Consider the following 20354-nt stretch of genomic DNA (forward strand, 5'->3'; position numbering starts at 1 on the left):
CATAGGTCCAACCGCAAACCTGACGTCAGAATGGCGGGTGGACTTTTTCTTAAATATCTCGTTTTGGGTTAGGTACACAGAAGGTACAGTATGTTTATAAATACTTACTTACTGCTATGGCGCAGCGACCCGAAGTGGATCTTGGCCTCCGACACCAAAGACCGCCATGCTTCTCTGTCCAAAACCGTTTCCATCTAGTCGACGGCGCCGAGTTCGCTAAGGTCTTTTTGCATTTCATCTCTCCAGCGGGACCTACCTAGGACGTCTAGACGGTCTTCGGCCATTTGGAACTTCAGAGTACGCCCTCCAGGCTGCACGATCCTCACCCATCTGGACTACGTGCCTGAGTCATCGGAGTCTGGCAGCGCGAAAAATCCTAGGACTCACACGTGGAGAGGATGGAACCTGGAGACTCCACAGGAATCAGGAGATTGAAGATCTGGTGTCCGAGCCGGACGTCATTGGATGTTTATGAATATTTCTTTGAAATTCGCTGAGGTCCACCCGCCATCTAGACGCCAGATGTCAATGCCGAGTGCGACCGCCCTTAAAGCGGTGTATTATCTCTAGTCTCTCCAATATGTTCTCCTGGTGGGTCCACGGGGTTTATTTAGCGGGTCTACGTGTACCTAATTATTTTTACCATGGGCCGACCATGAACACGATTCTATTTTGAAAACGTTGCCCGCGTAGCTACTTCAGTCTTAGGCGGTATATACTCTACACCACGTTCACAAAAGATTGATATTTTAGGTAAAAACTCACATTTCGCTATATTTGTCCATAGTAAATACTAATTCAAAAACTACTGTAGGGCCTAAAATCTTCTGTGATAGTAATGTAGAAATAAATACTGTTGACAGGCGGTCAACGGTATTTAGTACAATAATTACACTGAAACAATTCGTATAGAATACAGAACCTATGAATAATATATATCTAGAGAATCTAACTTTAATGCAATAATATAATTGAACAAAAGAAATACATTAGTACGAGTAGTACGATCAACCTATATGTCTATTTTTAATAGTCTTAATGTTCGTGTATCGGTTCTGTATTCTATGGCCATTAATTATGCTTTATTTTTCAACTTTCTTTGACTACACACAAGTACACATTATATTTGCTTTTTTCTTGAACTTTATCTTGCCCATGTTCGATTCTTCTTATGTCGATGCATCCTCATTATTTCCTTATGGTTTCTGAAAATACAATAACAGTTTTTGTATTGTTTTCTAATACCTATGTTTGAAGTCGGTTTCCTATTTTTAAGAGAAGTTTTTTTTTCATGTAAGTACCGTCAAGTGGGGTAAATTAGAGCAGATGGGATACCTATCGACAATTATGTCAATAAACAGTTTTACGTTCCATCAAGAATTGAGAGGTTGCCTCAATTCCTCATGGAACCCATGATGTAAGCTAGACCTTTACACAAATATTCCTTAAACCTCGTTAAGCAAGTAGCTTCTTTACAAACATAACAAAGAAGACAAATCGTCTAGCGTGAAATACGCATCGTTAAAGAGTTATTTTCTGGTCCTGATCAGAAGTTCCACTTCTTCAAATAGCACTTTTTTGAATGGCAATGCCTGGTCTGTTGATGAAACTAAAAAACGCCTATAAGATTTGGGGAGTTCCCTTAATTCCTCGTGGTTTTGTCAAAAATAGGACCATCTTGGAACTATATACCCACTTTCAAACGATAACTAATTTTCAACATTGGTTCAGAAAGTTTTTGAAGTCGGTTAAAAAGTAGTATCTTTACAATACTTTCCTTTTACTAAGAAGGGATGACTACTACAATTTGCTTACTAAGTAAGTACTTACTTACTATTAGTATCAGATTGGAGTCGACTCGAGAGTCGATAAAATGGGCGTCGCTACCCTTTCCGGCTGGGGGGGATTTCACCGCATGAAAAAGAGACACATATAGTGAGTTCTTACTGTTCTACCAAACTACATATATAAAGTAGTCGTACTTTTTGAGTCAAATTAGTTTAATTCTAAAGGTGCGACGTAATTGCCTGAAGCCCGCTCTTAGCATACCTAGTTATACTATTTGATGGATATTGGTGTCAATTTATAATACGTTTAATTATTCATTGTCTTTACCTAATTATCTTTACCTTTTGCCGACCGGTTTGGCCTAGTGGGTAGTGACCCTGCCTATGAAGTATGAAGCCGATGGTCCCGAGTTTGAATCGCGTAAGGGCATTTCTTTGTGTGATGAATACAGATATTTGTTCCTAAGGCATGCGTGTTTTCTATGTATATACGTAAATATATATTTATCTAAATAAGTATGTTTAACGTCGCCTAGTACCCATAGTACAAGCTTTGATTAGTTTGGGGCCAATCTGTGTAAGATTGTCCCTACCTATTTATTTATTTATTACCTAACGTAACCTACATTAGGTAATGAAAGCATTTTATTTTTGTAAGGGTAACAGTTTTGTTGGGATATAAAATGGTTAATGATAAAAACTAATACTTTTACCAGCATTTTAACTTTATATTCATGCATTCGAAACCTATACATTTATGACAATAACTTTTGCAAGACGATAAGATTTTTTATTCACAATAACTTGTCCGTATTCGAACTGTCTGGCTACCCGGCTGGCCGTGGCTGTGTACCCGGATTTTATACTCTGAAACTGGAACTAGTGACAGATAAGAGTCGATTGATGTTTTTTTTAAAGACACTTATACTTAAATAGAATTACTTACCTATGTTTAATTAAAAGAAAGACTACTTATACATAATAATCCTTACAGTTTTAACCTATTTAACCTACCTACCTACCTACCTACTTTTAATAGTAGCAGTTCGGTTCACTTAGTAGAAATACCTGTTCTAAGAATAATGAAAAAGAAAGAAGAGTAATAAAAATAAAGAATCTGGAAGTCGTTGAGGTGTTCCGTTCTTCATCAGCAATTCTACTTCAACAAATGTCACTTTATTGAGTAAAAATGCTTGTAAAATTGATGAAAATCCTAAAATGACTATATGTATGCCTATCCTATACAATATGAGAAGCTCCTTCGGTTTCTCGTAGAACCTATCATCAGAACTGGACCTTGACACAAATGTTCCTTAAAAGCCTTACATGCTATAAACGAAATAAAATAAAAAACACGCCTAAGGTAAAATACTTGTCGTTGAAGAGTTCCATTTTGCTCAATATCAGCAGTTTCACTTCATCAAATGTCACTTGTTCAAATAAAAAAAACTTGATATGTTGACGAAAATCCTCAATTCCTCCCAATTGTGAATTCAAATCGATTTAAAATCCTCAATTCCTCATTGAATCCATCATCATAACTGGACCTTGACACAAATGTTTCCTAAAAACCTAGCTTGCTACAAACTTAACAAAGAATAAGAATCGCGCGCGTTGAAGAGTTCCGTTCTGGTCAATATCACTAACTTGTTTAAATAAAAATGCTTGATATGTTGACGAGAATCCAAACATTACTGTATGTATTGTATGCCTATAAGATTTGAGGAATTTCTTCGATTTCTCATGGAACCCATCCTCAGAACTAGACCTTATGACACAAATGTCTTCAAGAACTTTACTTGCTACAAAATAAACAAATAAAACATATCGCGCGCGAATTGGCGAGTTCCATTTTGGCCAGCATCAGCTGTTGCATTTCGTCAAATGTCACTTTTTAATAAAAATGCTTGATATGTAAATAAAAATCCAGAAATTATAAGATGTCAGGAATTCCCTCGATTATTTATGAAACCCATCATCAGAACTGAACATTGATATAAATACACCTTAAGAACGTTACTCGCTACAAGCTTAATAAAGAATACAAAACGCGTGCGTTAAAAAGTTCCGTGGAACCACTTGATCAAATATAACTTTTTTTAAATAAAACACCTAGAGATATTGATGAAAAAAAAAACTATATGTATTTCTATAAGGTTTGAGGTGTCCATCATCAGACCTAGACACTAGACACTGGTGTCTAGCACAGATATTTCTTAAGAACCTTACTTTCTACAAACTTAAAAGTTCCGAGGAATTGTTCGGATTAATCTCTGCCGCCTCTTTCCGTCACCGCTTTACGCTACATCATTTATATCTTCACCACTTAGATGGTTAAGGTCCTCAACTGTGCATTTCTCTAGAAACTTCCTGCCTCATACAGCTAAACTATGAAATGATCTGTCGCATGCGGTATTTCCGGCCCAATACGATCTTTCAAACTTTAAGGAAAGAGCGTGTTCCTATCTTAAATGCCGGCACCGCACTTACAATCCCTATGGTGTAACAGATGTCCATGGCCAGCGGTAATTGCTTACCATCATTTGATTCGTCTGCTAGTTTGCCTCTTATATCACAAACAAAAAACAAAAAATCTCACGCGTTGAAGAGTTCCGTTTTAGTCAACATCACTAGTTCCACTTCATCAAATGCCACTAATGTGAATAAAAAAAGCTAAAGATATTGATGAAAATCCAAAATGACTATATGCCTATAAGAATTGAGGAGAATGAGGAGATCCCTCGCTTTCTCATGAAACACATCATCAGAACTGTACTTCGACAAAAATGTTTCTTGAGAACCTTACTCGCTACAAACTTAACAACGAAGAAAAATTGCGCGCGTTGGAGTTCCGTTTTGGTCAACATCAGTAGTTCCACATCATCAAATGTCACTTTTGTGAATAAGACTTGATAATATGTTGATGAAAATCCAATAAGTACTATATATATACCTATAACATTTAAGAAATTCCCTCGATTCTTCATGGGACCCATCATCAGACCTTTACCTTGACACGAATGTTACTAAAAACCTTAGTACTTAAAACTTACTTGCTACAAACTTAACTAATAAAACAAATCGCGCGCGAGTTGGCGAGTTCCATTCTGGTCAACATCAGCTGTTACACTTAGTCAAATGACAATTTTTTAATAAAAATGCTTGATATGTAAATAAAATCCCAGAAATTATTACATGTATGCCTATAAGATTTTAGGAATTCCCTCGATTCTTCATGAAACCCATCATCAGAACTGTACTTTGACAAAAATGTTTCTTAAGAACCTTACTTGCTACAAACTTAACGAAGAAAAATTGCACGCGTTGGAGTTCCGTTCTGGTCAACATCAGTAGTTCCACATCATCATATGTCACTTTTGTGAATAAAAGTTGATAATATGTTGATGAAAATCCAATAAGTACTACATATATGCCTATAGCATTTAAGAAATTCCCTCGATTCTTCATGGGACCCATCATCAGACCTTTACCTTCACACAAATGTTCCTAGAAACCTTAATACTTAAAACTTACTTGCTACAAACTTAACTAATAAAACAAATCGCGCGCGAGTTGGTGAGTTCCATTCTGGTCAACATCAGCTGTTACTTTTAGTCAAATGACACTTTTTTAATAATAATGCTTGATATGTAAATAAAATCCCAGAAATTATTACATGTATGCCTAAAAGATTTTAGGAATTCCCTCGATTCTTCATGAAACCCATCATCAGAACTGGACATTGATGTATTAAGTACACCTTAAGAACCTTACTCACTACAAGCTTAATAAAGAATACAAAACGTGTGCGTTGAAAAGTTCCGTTCTGGAACGTATCAGCAGTTCCACTTGATTAAATGTAGCTTTTTTTTTAATAAAACGCCCAAAGATATTGATGTAAATCCAAAAAAAACTATATGTATTTCTATAAGGTTTGAGGTATCTATCAGACCTGGATCTAGACACAGATGTTTTTTAACAACCTTACTTTCTACAAACTTATCAGGACAAATCTATTACGGCGAGTGTTCCATCGAATTGCTCGGATTAATCCTTGCCGCCTCTTTTCGTCATCGCTCTACGCTACAACATTTTTATTTTCAACACTTAGATGGTTGGCAGTCCTCAACTGTGCATTTCTCTAGAAACTTCCTGCCTCATACAGCTAAACTATGAAATGATCTGTCGCCTGCGGTATTTCCGGACCAATACGACATTTAAAACTTTAAGAAAACAGCGTATTCCAATCTTAAAGGCCAGCACCGAACTTACAACCCCTATGGTTTAGCAGGTGTCCATGGGCGGCGGTAATCGCTTACCATCAGGTGTGACGTCTGCTCGTTTGCCTCTTATATCATAAATAAAAACAAAGAAGAAAAATCTCGCGCGTTCAAGAGTTCCGTTTTGGTCAACATCAGTAGTTCCACTTCATTAAATGCCACTAGTGGGAATGAAAAAGCTTAAGGTATTGATGAAAATCCAAAATGACTTTATGCCTATAAGATTTGAGGTGTTCCCTCGCTTCCTCATGGAACCCATCGTCAGACCTTTACCTTGACACAAAGATTCCTAAAAACCTTGGTACTTGAAACTTACTCGCTACAAACTTAACAAAGAAGACAAATCACGCGCGTGGAAGAGTTCCGTTTCTGATCAACATCAGCAGTTCCACTTCACCAAATGTACTTACTTACCACCCATTTATTTGAAACAGTACCTAGGTACTCCATTTTGATGCCGCCAGCTTGAAACTTCAATGGCCTCAGTGTCCGATGAACAACTTAAAAATGCTGAAAGTAATAACAATTATAATAAGTTGGGGAGTAGCGACCTTACACACCCGAGTGCTCCTGGGGAGTTCTAAGTAATAATAACAATAAATAAATATTATAGGGACATTCTTACACAAATTAACTGAGTCCCACGGCAAGCCGAGAAGGCTTGTTTTGTGGGTACTCATACAACGACATAATAATATATAATATACAAATACTTAAATATCTGTGCTCATCACACAAATAAATGCCCTTACCGGGATTCAAACCCAGGATCATCGACTTACTAGGCCAAACCGGTCGTGAAAAAAGAGCAAAAAAAAAAGAAAAATATGTCAAAAGAAAATGCGATTTGGAAACGTTATTCGCCACTTAATATATATCTGGTTCACAGCATTTATTTGGTGCTGATATAATGCCTGCAATATTACCCGAGTACATTAAAATATGAATAAATTATCATAAATTCAAAAGACGGTCCCTATAACAGTTCATTTTTACATGGAAAAATGGCTTTCATATAAAATGTTTGTCAGACATATTTTTGGAAGTATAGTACAATCATTAACTTAGAAATATAGGTAACATTTCACGAATAAAAATACGGTAACACATATTTTTAATTATTTTTTTAACTTATCCTACGCAAAAAACTGACATAGGGACTATCATTCGACACGACACGTATAGTAAAGTATGAATCCGCTCTAAGTCCCCTTACATAGACAGTGGGAAGTAAAATAATTCTTGTTCTGAAAACAATAAAATGTAAAATGATTAGGTAGGACAATCCAAACTTCTAAGGTCGCGTAGATCAGAAGTAGATATGAATTTGTTCGACAATACGATAGGAAACTTTTCAGCATTTACATAGGCGCATTTTTTTCTGGAATACTATCTAAATTGCACTTTGTATATATGCTACATTTTTTATATAATTTGGAGCCTTTATTTTCCATGGAGTCGAACGCTATATAGCAGCTATACGAGAAAAAATAATACTTTGATCTTACCTACCCCATGAATAGTGAAGATATTCAAGGAGCATACTCTCTGAGATCAATGGAATGGAGTGCATTTCGATTGGAGAAAATTATAGCGTATTAGAAATATACTATTTTGTAATTACAATGTTGAATATTTTAAATTGCGTGTTTTGACAATTATTGTTGACAATATTACATTCAGAGTCATCTTGACATAACTTTAGAAATCCATAAACTAGTCTATACTTTTTATAATGATGGAGTAAGACTGACGAGATTACCGCGATGTATAAATGTTTTACGTCAAGTAGAATTTTGCTTTAGAGCGACATCTGGCGTTGAGTAGAAAAGTTAAGGCGTAATTAACTACAATTAATTAACTCATTAAATGGTTTTATTTTGGTCCCTGCAACGATTTGACCCCAGTTATATTATACGAAAAATAGCTTATAAAAATACTTTTCACATGATATACATGGCATTTGTATACACTCTTATTTCGCTGTGTATCAAGTAATTTTTAGAATGATGATTTTTTAAAACTGTTCATTGTGTCCCTTTAAATACTTTATCATTGGTGTTGATACAAAAAACATAAAGCATTTTTTATATTCTTTCGAATAAAATACGCTAAAACTTTTTATATCCCGCGTATAAGGAAATATAACTGCTTATATGCGCAACTTCTTTTTATATATATAGCTCGGTCCCTGCAAGTGGTCCAAGGTTGGTGCCATACAATAAAATAATACTACGATTAAGAGCTTTAAAACGACATATGTCTCAACAGTATACATCCATGGGACACTCCCCATACCCATGCCCATTGTCCTTTCTGCAACTTACACATCTGTAATCAAGATAATTCCTAATTATTAGGCGTAATTCTCTGTATACTCCTAAATAGAGTTGGAGTGCTCGGTGGCTCAAGGAGGAGGAATCTTGGCCGAGCAGGACTACCACCGCGTGCTGGAGTTCGAGGCGGCTCGTCGTCTCTGGGACGCGAAGGAGCCGGGCAGGAACCAGCGTGGAGCTCAGATCCGGTTAGTGCTGAGAGTTGGAGTGCTCGGTGGCTCAAGATGGAGGAATCATAGCCAAGCAGGACTACCACCGCATGCTGGAGTTCGAGGCGGCTCGTCGTCTCTGGGATGCGAAGGAGCCGTGTACAAAACTTTTTGTTGGCGTCACGTTACTTACACGTGTATATGCAATTATAGGCGTCGTTTGGACCCGCATCTTGTCAATGGTTTGCCAGAGGTGGCCTTCTTAACTGTTGTGTACTGGGAATTAATATATGGGAGTCAAATAACACAGCACGGGAGTATATTCAAGACTGATTTATTATTCTACCGTAGGTAGGCGCGAAATTTAAACCTAACCTTATTTATTACATCGTATTAACTTGGTCAGACCATCTAGTTGGTGGTCCTTAGCTCTTTCGCCTTCCACTTTCCTGACTACGATCTTTTTTACTAAGTTATCATTACCTCTTCCCATAACATCATAATGGTCTATGGTCTTTTAAAGACCGCTTTAACAGTGTCTGCGTCTACAGAGATAATTGTTTCTTTAACTGTTTGAACCAATACGCCAATAATGTTAAATTTATTGCAGAAAAGAATTCCGTGAAGAATTTTTAGAAGTGCCGGTAATACCAAGCGCCAAATCAGTCGAAGAAGTGAGACATTTTTTGATTTTATACAGATTCATATAATTTCGTCTGATTCAAAGATAATTTTAAAAATTGTAGCACAGTAAATTAACTGCCATCTTTAAACACTTGATTAAATTTTTTAGAACGCTATATATTTGATCCTTGTTCTTTCACTGATATGTGTTAAATTTGTTAGATATCAAAAAGTGGCGCCATCTTATCGGGCATAGCCCAAAGGTTTTGGCGCCATCGCGGCATCGCTCGAAACTCGAAACGATGCCGCCATACCTTTGGCCTTTGATCTATTAGATGGCGCCACTTTTTGATATTTAACAAATTAAAGGATTAAAGTCAAATGGCGTTCTAAAAATATTATCAAGTGTTGAAAGATGGCAGTAAATTTACTGTGTCTAAATAGCACGCTAAAGAAATTTGTATATTAGATTCTAAGTACGAAAACATTTTTTACTATTATTTCTGATTTTTCACAGGAAATACTGTTTACTGAGTACATGGGTGAAGAGTTTGTTGAAACGAAAAAAGGTTAACACTTTAGCATTCCTAATTAAAGTAGAAAATTTTACTGTTAAAAATGTTAGTTACTGGCGTTGACAAACATCTAGAAGGAATTATAAATGTACAGCATGGTACAGTCAGCATCAAAAGTAGCGGATCAAACAAGGTGTCAAAAGTATCTACCATTCTGTAATAGCTGAACATACAGGGATGGTTTTATATGTAGAACACTGAAGATTGTTAAAGATATACTTTTGAATGTAAAGTTTAGAGATTTACCTACCTATATTTGGAAAAGTTATCCGGGATGTCAGATACTTTTGGCGCGTTGTTTCATCCGCTACTATTGATGCTGACTGTACCTATGTTATTTTCGTTTATCTTCAACATTAAGTTTACCATGTGATTGTCCATGGAAAAGAGACAAGCGTTTTTCCACTTCTAAATTTATTTATTTTTATATACCACGACGGTGGCAAACAAGCATACGGCCCGCCTGATGGTAAGCAGTCACCGCAGTCTATGGACGCCTGCAACTCCAGAGGTGTTACATGCGCGTTGCATGCATTTTCCATGATTTTTAGTATGCTATTGACAAAATGACAAATAATTAGGTTTAATGGTTTTTTTTTCTAAATTTGCAATACAGTAAAAAAAAGCGTAACCTATAAACCTAGAATATATTATAATGAGGCGAACGACATCTAACTAAATCAAAGTGATTTATTTACTGGACACCGTTTTGTCCCGAAATGGAATTTCATAGAAAAAGTACCGTCATTTCGCTAGGATTGCAAAGCCATTCTTCCCTTTTAATAAAATACCTTTTTCTAATTTGTAATGAAAATAGTAATAAGGACAATACGCTAACGGCCCCATTCGAATATTCGAACTTTAAGATGTGTCAAATATTAGGTCTAGATACGATATGGATGGATGACGTATCTTAATCTTTCATATGCTGAAACGCGGAGCCACGGTAGTAGGTATTGAGTTCTAATAAGTTATTAATTAGAATTCAATACTTACAGCATACAAGAGGTTAAAGTTCGAATCGGGCCGTAAATTTAAAAACTAAAGTGATTTATTGTTTAAATAATCGTATTACAACTAGTAATATATACATATGTGAAAGAATAAAATATTCTTACGATGATGGTGATGTATGTTTTGCAGAAGAAGAAGTGCTAGTTCGTCCTACTCCTGCAACAGAAAGTGGACGTAAGTTCAAGCATATTTTATGGTGCATCCAGGCAGCAGAGTTCCAGAGTTATCGAAAATTCGTATCGCTTGTTTAGATCATTTTGCGGTTGCCAGAAATATTAATAACAATATTGAGGATTTCTTTAGTAACTTTAGATTGAAAATAGAGGTAAATAACAAGCGATCTTACTGGTAAAGAGCTATCTTTTCCAGATAACTTTGAGTAGTTGAAAATAAAACAATGACAACTTAATAGTTAACATTTAATTTCTTTGGTTATTGGCAACAAATATTCCATTAGTTTTTTGATAAAATATATTTTTTTCCTCATTATCTACTTAAAATACTTCTTGTACAGTCAAATATCCATTAAATATTTTGGGTCCTACGTTGTATCGATATAATTATTATGTGTGTCGAAAGTCGATAAACGAGTACTCCCTACGACAGTTCAAAAATGCCACAATAATTCCGTTCTCTGGTTATTACTTTCACGTGCTTTCACTTAGGTATAAGTAAATATCGTAAGGGCTCGTTTATTTTTCAGTACTGGAAATGTCCGTGGAAAGCGAGGAGGAGGCTAAATACCTAAATCTACCTGAAGCACTGAAAGACAAATTTGTGCCTCTACCATTCATACCGTTTTGCCTAAAAGAAATAGTGGAAGATGAAAGGTAAGTTTTTTATTACCACGTCGATGGCAAACAAGCAGACGGCGCGCCTGATGGTAAGCAGCCATTGTAGCCTGTGGACGCCTGCAATTTCAGAGGTTTACATGAGCGTTACCGACACTTAAAAAGTCCTGCACACTCATTTTTTGAAGAACCCCATACTGTAGCCCTTCGAGAAAACCTCGGCAGCTCATTCTGGCAGGAGCGTCCGCGGAAGGAAATTGCTCTTAAACCGCAAAGTGCGTGACTATTTAGGCTCGTGAGTAAGAGGATGAACACCCTGCCGATGGCGACGGGGAAGTATGTCCACAAAATAATAAAATAGGTGACCAAGTTTTTATTAACAAGTACCGTATTTTCCAAGAAATATAATATATTATATCCAATATCTGGAAGACCGAGCTTTGCTCGGTAAACATATGAGAACTCAAAAACGCGCGTTTTCCCAGAGATAAGACCTAGCTAGACCGATTTTTCGCCCCGATATTTGGGGGATATGCCCCAAATTTCATCGAAATCGTTAGAGTTCGAGATCCCCGAAATATATAAATAAATATACAAGAGTTACTCGTTTAAAGGTATGAATATCCATTTAATTCACAAAAATAGAGTTGCATAAAAACAGTTATGACGAAAAAAAATAAAGATTCTAAAATTACCTAACTTTGCCATTCTAACCCAACTTCGCCCAATCATCTTTTTTAAAACGAAAATCATACGAAAACTTATTTCGAAATGTTGGATACGACACCCATGACATGATACAAGTTAGGCATAATGAAATTTGGTGATTTAATGATAGTTAAGGCGTAATTATGTTAGCAAAATTACATACTAATACCTAAATTTTAGTGAACTGCTACGTTGATAACGGGCGATTGGAAATAACCTTATGTCTTTTTCCTTCAGAGTATTGATAACACCAGAAATGTCAGAAGCCGCCAAAGCCGAGAGGCTCTTACGTTTCGAAGATGCCCTGAATCGCATGAGAGAGCTGCAGGAACACAACAAACTGCATGTTCTTGGTCAACATAGGAACCGGTGTAATCTGCTGACGAAGTTGTTTGTGGGTGAGTTACTTTGATTAATTGATTAAGCGATTAATTGATTTGATGTAACCTGTTGTACGTCAATAACACCTAAAATCCTCGTAAGTTTCCCACAGCAAAGAAAGTTTATAGTTCTTAAGTGTAAGGCCTGAGTGGATGCTCGAAGCTGAGCGTCCGGCGGGGCGTGCAGCGTGGCGTCGGATGCACAAGTGATTTGAGCAGCGTGCAGTAAGGCTGCTCCTACACGCTTACATTTGTTTAACATGCATACCGCACGTCCCGCCCCGCTGCACGCCCAATTCGAGTGTCCACTCAGGCCTTACACTAAGACGTCAATGTTTCATACTTTAAAATAAGTTTTTGACACGCCGGCGCTTATTACGTTGTCGTCTGATTCACGTCACCTACGGTCTCCAAAAAGTTAAAGCAGGTACTCGTAGTAAAAAATATAGTAGCACGGTTTTGATAGCTGAAATAGGTGGCTGTACGATGCCAAGTATTTTGTGGTAGGTAAGTCATCATTTTTGATCTTGTGTATGTCCCCATCCCCACTTTTTTTTTACACCTTGTATTATAATAATCGCGAGACGCTCGAGCAGAGTGACGAGCGGGCTGTTCGTCTCAGCTTCCATGTTAAACAAATGCAAACATGTCGATATTTCCTAAATATAATGAGGCAAGTGCAAAATCAGGATTTTGCAGGAGAGCGGTTCAAAGATAGAACTGAAGAAGTAGTCATATTCATTTATAAGTAGTAAGCATACATTTGTCAAAAATATTATAACTACATAATTATACAACGTAAGCACAAATTTGGAAAATATTCACAATTAGGAGGTATCGATATGGATCCCCTTGCTTGACGCTTGACGCTTGATGCTCCGCTTCGCACGCGCGGCCTGACGCTTGCGCCTGAGGTCATACTTATAAGGCGTTTTACGAATGGCGATCAACTGTACTTATGTTCTACACAGATGCAAGTTGGACTCCAGAACTGCACCAAGTCCTAGAAGAAAGAGACGACGCTATCGCGCAAGAAGCACTCGCCTTAACTGAAAATGCACAAAAGAAGAAAATGGAGCAAAAGAAAAAATAATTATTTTGTCAGGAAAGCGGTTTTGTAGCTAAACTAATTTTTTTAAATATGCTATCACTATTAGGTACCCTATGAATTATAATAATTTGACACACTTTTACATGTAACTGGTGTTAAACCAAGCTAAGTCTGCAGCGATTTTGATAGCTCAGACTGTGCAAGGGTTATTTTAAACGTCAAATTTCGATGAAATTATGACATTAAAATAGCTCCCAACTTAGCTTGGTCTAGCTTTATTAACGTATGTTATATTGGTGAATCAACTTTTTCTTGAAACTCGTTGCGATAGTCACGACGGTTACTTGGGCACTTTTTAAATCCTAGTTTTATGGCATTTAAGTTACGTAACACGATAATATAACGTGGAAAAATAGTTTTTCTATCAAACTGTGCTATAACAAGGGGCGGGTCCAGCTGTATAGTCAGGAGGTTGCCGTCAGTTTAGAAAAATACCTACTGTTATCCTTGACCCAGCCCAGGAGTGGACGTGACATGGCCCCCAAGTCCGGCCTTGGCTACTACTGTCGCTTGGCTGACGAGACAATAAAAACAATGAATAGTTGTTAATACCTACTCGAAGTCCCCTTTACGTTATTTATCTATAATTTGTCTGGTTATTTGGGCCAGTGTACCCCATGGTGTATATGAAAATAAAATAAAACTTCATTTTACACGTTTAAGTTTTAAAACAAGTTTTTTTAAGAAGTGACAAAAGTTTGTTTGTAAGCAAAGAGCGTAATGTTAAGTTCTTATGTTTTTAATAATTTTTTTTGTGTTCACCAAGTTTTGGCTTTATTTCTGAATAATTAATTTTAATACTTGTTAATAATAGAGTGCGGTATGCCTCCGAAGTTCTCAGGTCTGAAATTTACGATGTTACTTCAGTACTTTTGGAATTAACTTTTGCGGTGTGCTTCAAAGTTGGATTTATGTTTTGTGTGTGAAATTGATTATCATAATGGCTCACCTTGGCTTGGATGAGGCTGAGGTTATTTCCCCGGTGTTTATTATTATTTATGAACATTTATTTTAAACGAAACCTCTAAACAGCATCATTATTCTTTTATTATCTGTCTGATTGTAAAATAGTGGCCGTTGTACAGTAAAGTGTAAAAATATGGGTTCACGCAACTTACTCGAAAATATGTCCCATAGCTCTTAAGAGCCCTTAATCCTTGGAGCGTTCTCCGATTTCACGAAATAACGCTCGATAGATGGCGTTGGCACTCGGTACGCGAGCGCCGGCAACGCGACGCGCGTTTCAATGCAGACTAGAATAATCTTGATAGTTTTCAATATAATTTCAAGCAACATTAATTTTAGTGTCATATGATATCATATGGGCACTCTTTATTGTATATGCACAGTAGTTTTTTTTTTTATGTACACTACTACTAAGTGTACAGACTACAGAGTGTACTATAACCCTTGCTCTTTATTCTGTCTCTTTCACACCAATGGAAAATGAAGAAGTTACTAAATGACTGCAGGTATAAATAAAGTATATTAGTGCGATAGAGAGACAGATAGTGTTTCGTTGTCGTATCGTAAACAATTGGCATGTTGGCCACACACTTGCTTAGTGCCTAGCCAAAATACCAATCGTTTGCGTATATTAGTGCGATAGAGAGAGAGTAGTGTTTCGTTGTCGTATCGTAAACGATTGGCATGTTGGCTACGCACCCATGATACCTAGCCAAGAAGCCAATCTATTGCGCATATTAGTGCGATAGAGAGACAGATAGTGTTTCCTTGTCGTATCGTAAACGTTTGGCATGTTGGCTACGCACCCATGCTGCCCAGCCAAGATGCCAATCGTTTGTGCATATTAGTACGAGAGAGAGACAGATAGTGTTTCGTTGTCGTATCGATTGGCATGGTGGCTACGCACCCATGCTCCGTAGTCAAGATGCCAATCGTTTGCGCACATTAGTGCTATAGAGTTTCAGTGTTATTTGAAATCACGTTAGGGTTTGTATTATTATTTTTGACCCGAATGAAGTCCATCCAGGTTCTTATGATGGAGTCAGGAGTTGGTCACCAGAACTCCTAATCTACTCATTATAATTCCATCGTGCTTGGGCTCAAAAGATTTGCCCTGACGAACACCATCGATCTAGATGAGGTCCAGGGTCTCATGACGGAGTCAGGAGTTGGTCACCAGAACTCCCCAGAACTCCTAATCTACTCATCATAACTCCATCGAGTTTGGGCTCAATAGATTTACCCTGATGAGCACCATCAATCTAGATGAAGTCCAGGGTCTCATGATGGAGTCAGGAGTAGGTCACTAGAACTCCTAATCTACTCATTATAATTCCATCGTATTCGAGCTCAATAGATTTGCCCTGACGAGTACCATCGATCTAAATGAAGTCCAGGGTCTCATGATGGAGTCAGGAGTTGGTCACCAGAACTCCTAATCTACTCATTATAATTCCATCGTGTTTGGGCTCAAAAGATTTGCCCTGACGAGTACCATCTATCTAGATGAAGTCCAGGGTCTCATGATGGAGTCAGGAGTTGGTCACCATAATTCCTAATCTACTCATCATAACTCCATCGTGTTTGGGCTCAATAGATTTGCCCTCACGAGCACCATCAATCTAGATGATGTTCAGGGTCTCATGATGGAGTCAGGAGTTGGTCACTAGAACTCCTAATCTACTCATTATAATTCCATCGTGTTTGGGCTCAAAAGATTTGCCCTGACGAGTACCATCGATCTAGATGAAGTCCAGGGTCTCATGATGGAGTCAGGAGTTGGTCACCATAATTCCTAATCTACTCATCATAACTCCATCGTGTTTGGGCTCAATAGATTTGCCCTCACGAGCACCATCAATCTAGATGATGTTCAGGGTCTCATGATGGAGTCAGGAGTTGGTCACTAGAACTCCTAATCTACTCATTATAATTTCATCGTGTTTGGGCTCAAAAGATTTGCCCTGACGAGTACCATCGATCTAGATGAAGTCCAGGGTCTCATGATGGAGTCAGGAGTTGGTCACCAGAACTCGTAATCTATTTATCATAACTCCATCGTGTTTGGGCTCAATAGATTTACTCCGACAAGCACCATCAAATTACCATTATGATGAATAGATTAGGAGTTCTGGTGACCAACTACTGAGTCCATCATGAGACCCTCGACTTAATCTAGATCGATGGTACTCGTCAGGGCAAATCTTTTGAGCCCAAACACGATGGAGTTATGATGAATAGACTAGGAGTTCTGGTGATCAACTCCTGAGTCCATCATGAGACCCTGGACCTGATCTAGATTGATGGTGCTCGTCAGGGCAACTCTATTGAGCCCATACACGATGGAGTTATGATGAGTAGATTAGGAGTTCTGGTGACCAACTCCTGACTCCATCATGAGACCCTGGACCTCATCTAGATCGATGGTGCTCGTCAGGGCAAATCTTTTGAGCCCAAACACGTTGGAATTATAATGAGTAGATTAGGAGTTCTAGTGACCAACTCCTGACTCCATCATGAGACCCTGGACTTTATCTAGATTGATGATGCTCGTCAGGGCAAATCTATTGAGCCCGAACACGATGAGGTTATGATGAGTAGATTAGGAGTTCTGGTGACCAACTCCTGACTCCATCATGAGACCCTGGGCCTCATCTAGATCGATGGTGTTCATCAGGGCAAATCTATTGAGCCCAAACACGATGGAGTTATGATGAGTAGATTAGGAGTTCTGGTAACCAGCTCCTGACTCCATCATGAGACCCTGGACCTCATCTAGATTGATGGTGCTCGTCAGGGCAACTCTATTGAACCCAAACACGATGGAGTTATGATGAGTAGATTAGGAGTTCTGGTGACCAGCTCCTGACTCCATCATGAGACCCTGGACCTCATCTAGATTGAAGGTACTCGTCAGGGCAACTCTATTGAGCTCAAACACGATGGAGTTATGATGAGTAGAGTAGGAGTTCTGGTGACCAACTTCTGACTCCATCATGAGACCCTGGACCTCATCTAGATCGATGGTGCTCATCAGGGCAAATCTTTTGAGCCCAAACACGTTGGAATTATAATGAGTAGATTAGGAGTTCTAGTGACCAACTCCTGACTCCATCATGAGACCCTGGACTTTATCTAGATTGATGATGCTCGTCAGGGCAAATCTATTGAGCCCGAACACGATGAGGTTATGATGAGTAGTTTAGGAGTTCTGGTGACCAACTCCTGACTCCATCATGAGACCCTGGGCCTCATCTAGATCGATGGTGTTCATCAGGGCAAATCTATTGAGCCCAAACACGATGGAGTTATGATGAGTAGATTAGGAGTTCTGGTGACCAGCTCCTGACTCCATCATGAGACCCTGGACCTCATCTAGATTGATGGTGCTCGTCAGGGCAACTCTATTGAACCCAAACACGATGGAGTTATGATGAGTAGATTAGGAGTTCTGGTGACCAGCTCCTGACTCCATCATGAGACCCTGGACCTTATCTAGATTGAAGGTGCTCATCAGGGCAACTCTGTTGAGCCCAAACACGATGGAATTATAATGAGTAGATTAGGAGTTCTAGTGACCAACTCCTGACTCCATCATGAGACCCTGGACCTCATCTAGATCGATGGTGTTCGTCAGGGCAAATCTTTTGAGCCCAAACACGATGGGATTATAATTAGTAGATTAGGAGTTCTGGTGACCAACTCCTGACTCCATCATGAGAACTTGGACTTCATCCGGGTCAAAAATAATAATGCAAACCCTAACGTAATTTCAAGTGAAAATGCGTTTTTCAGAAAATCGCAGCCAAATAACACTAGACCTTACTCATAGTGTTGTGTTCCTGCCGGTGAGTAAGGTTGCCAGAGCTCAACGAGGGGCGGGAGGGGGTTAGGGTCGGCAACGCGCATGTAACTCCTCTGGTGTTGCAGGCGTACATATGCGGGCCGTATGCTTGTTTGCCACCGACTTAGTATTAAAAAAAAGTAACACTGAAAATCCATCAATAAGCGAGTCTGTTAGGCATACTGTAAAAAATGAACTTTTATTAAGATTTTCTAATCGCAGTATATAGCACTTCTCGGAACTCCGTAGCTGATTACGATCGCAACGAATGCCTGACAATCGAGCACAGGTCCGTCCTCTAAGCGCGCTCCGCGCGGACTGAGAGCGGGGCGTCGCTGCTGCGTGATTTATACGTGTTTTAAAAAAATATAAATTTACGGCAATGTAGGTCCCATAGTTACGATTTTTTTTTATAGGTTAACATAAAGTTACAGTTTGCTATAATATTATTTTTAAAGCAAAATATGCGTACAATTTGCGGAAATAAAATATAATAAAACCCTGTTTTCGCCAAAAAAATGAAGAAAACTCGGAAGGTATTTTATCAGTTTTTTCAAATGAATCTTCGATTGTTAATCATTCCAGCCCCTCGTACGAGATATGTTGAATCAAATTGTAGTCATTCATGTACCAAATGATTCTTGTTTATAGCAAAATTGAGAACCCAAACGCCACATCTCACTGCAAAATTTGGAAAAGACTCCCAAAAAACCTCATTAAAAAAGAGGTTTAAAAGAGAAAATGAAAATTTGAACTGTTGGAGCCCCTAGTTTAGGAAACGATTATTTAAGTACGTTAACAGTTTTTGAATAAATACTAATAGTTACGTCGTAATCTTGAATGAAAAAGGAAGCATTTTACAAAATACGCTCGTCTGTAGGAATAAGGACTCTTAATTCGCTGACATAAGAACTATACGAGTATATACACTTATTTTTGAGCCACTTGTGTGCACCCATATTTTTACACTTGACTCTACCAGATGAAATGCAGCGTTTTGCGAAAGACTTTCTTTGGCCGGATTGATCATTAGGACAGGACCCAAGGATGGATTTATAAAACCACCAAGCTTTCTCGAAAGCAAGGAAACCTTTCGTCCAGAGAAAGCCATATTTCTATGTAGCCATATGTATGTATATTTCTGTGTATGTATTTGTATGTAGGTGTGTTTCACCTTTTTATGTAGGTTTATATTTAGATTTTATTCAGGATTTTATTTAGCTTTGTACAAACGCAACTAAAAAGGATAAACGAAATCAAAAATACCCATAGTGAAAAATATTACATTAAAAGTGAGTTTTTTGGCTGGCATATATTGTTATATTGTAAATTTTCTTGTGTAAACATTATTACATATTTATTTCCTTTGAAAATCTAACTGGTTTCAAGGAGCTCACAATACGCAAAAGTGGAGTTCTCTGGTGTTGAAGGTCAGGACCATCTTTGGGTCACTGAGTCAGTTGTCTGTTTCCGCAGAATTCTGAGAGTTTCTACAAAATACATATAGTACGGCTCTTAGTCCAAATTAATATCAAAAGTATGGTGTCATCCGGTAGAAAGTATGGTGTCATCCGGTAGAAAGTATGGTGTCATCCGGCAGAAAGTATGGTGTCATCCGGTAGAAAGTATAAAACGGCATAACATAATTTCATTTTTTTCTGGATGGGAGTACCTACATGTTTGTCTCCATTCAAAAATCCTACGTATGACCCTTAAACAAACACCGAAGTGGGAAAATATTCATTCTCACAGTACTATTGTTGTTCATAAATTAGAAATAGTATTTACA

The 20354-nt window shown here is 38.0% G+C and overlaps 1 protein-coding gene across 1 annotated transcript in view; it reads left to right on the plus strand.

The window, feature by feature from the left end:
- LOC133522296 (uncharacterized) overlaps positions 1–14520 on the plus strand; it is a 62463-nt gene extending 47943 nt beyond the window's left edge. The window contains exons 25-31 of the mRNA XM_061857578.1: positions 8456–8591; positions 9163–9226; positions 9694–9745; positions 10895–10939; positions 11469–11595; positions 12502–12662; positions 13616–14520. Coding sequence (XP_061713562.1) covers positions 8456–8591; positions 9163–9226; positions 9694–9745; positions 10895–10939; positions 11469–11595; positions 12502–12662; positions 13616–13737 — 707 coding nt within the window. The 3' untranslated portion in view covers positions 13738–14520. The remainder of the gene's footprint in view (positions 1–8455; positions 8592–9162; positions 9227–9693; positions 9746–10894; positions 10940–11468; positions 11596–12501; positions 12663–13615) is intronic.
- The last annotated feature ends 5834 nt before the right edge of the window (positions 14521–20354 follow it).

This window comes from Cydia pomonella, chromosome 10, assembly GCF_033807575.1.
Source record: "Cydia pomonella isolate Wapato2018A chromosome 10, ilCydPomo1, whole genome shotgun sequence".
Taxonomy (NCBI): domain Eukaryota; kingdom Metazoa; phylum Arthropoda; class Insecta; order Lepidoptera; family Tortricidae; genus Cydia; species Cydia pomonella.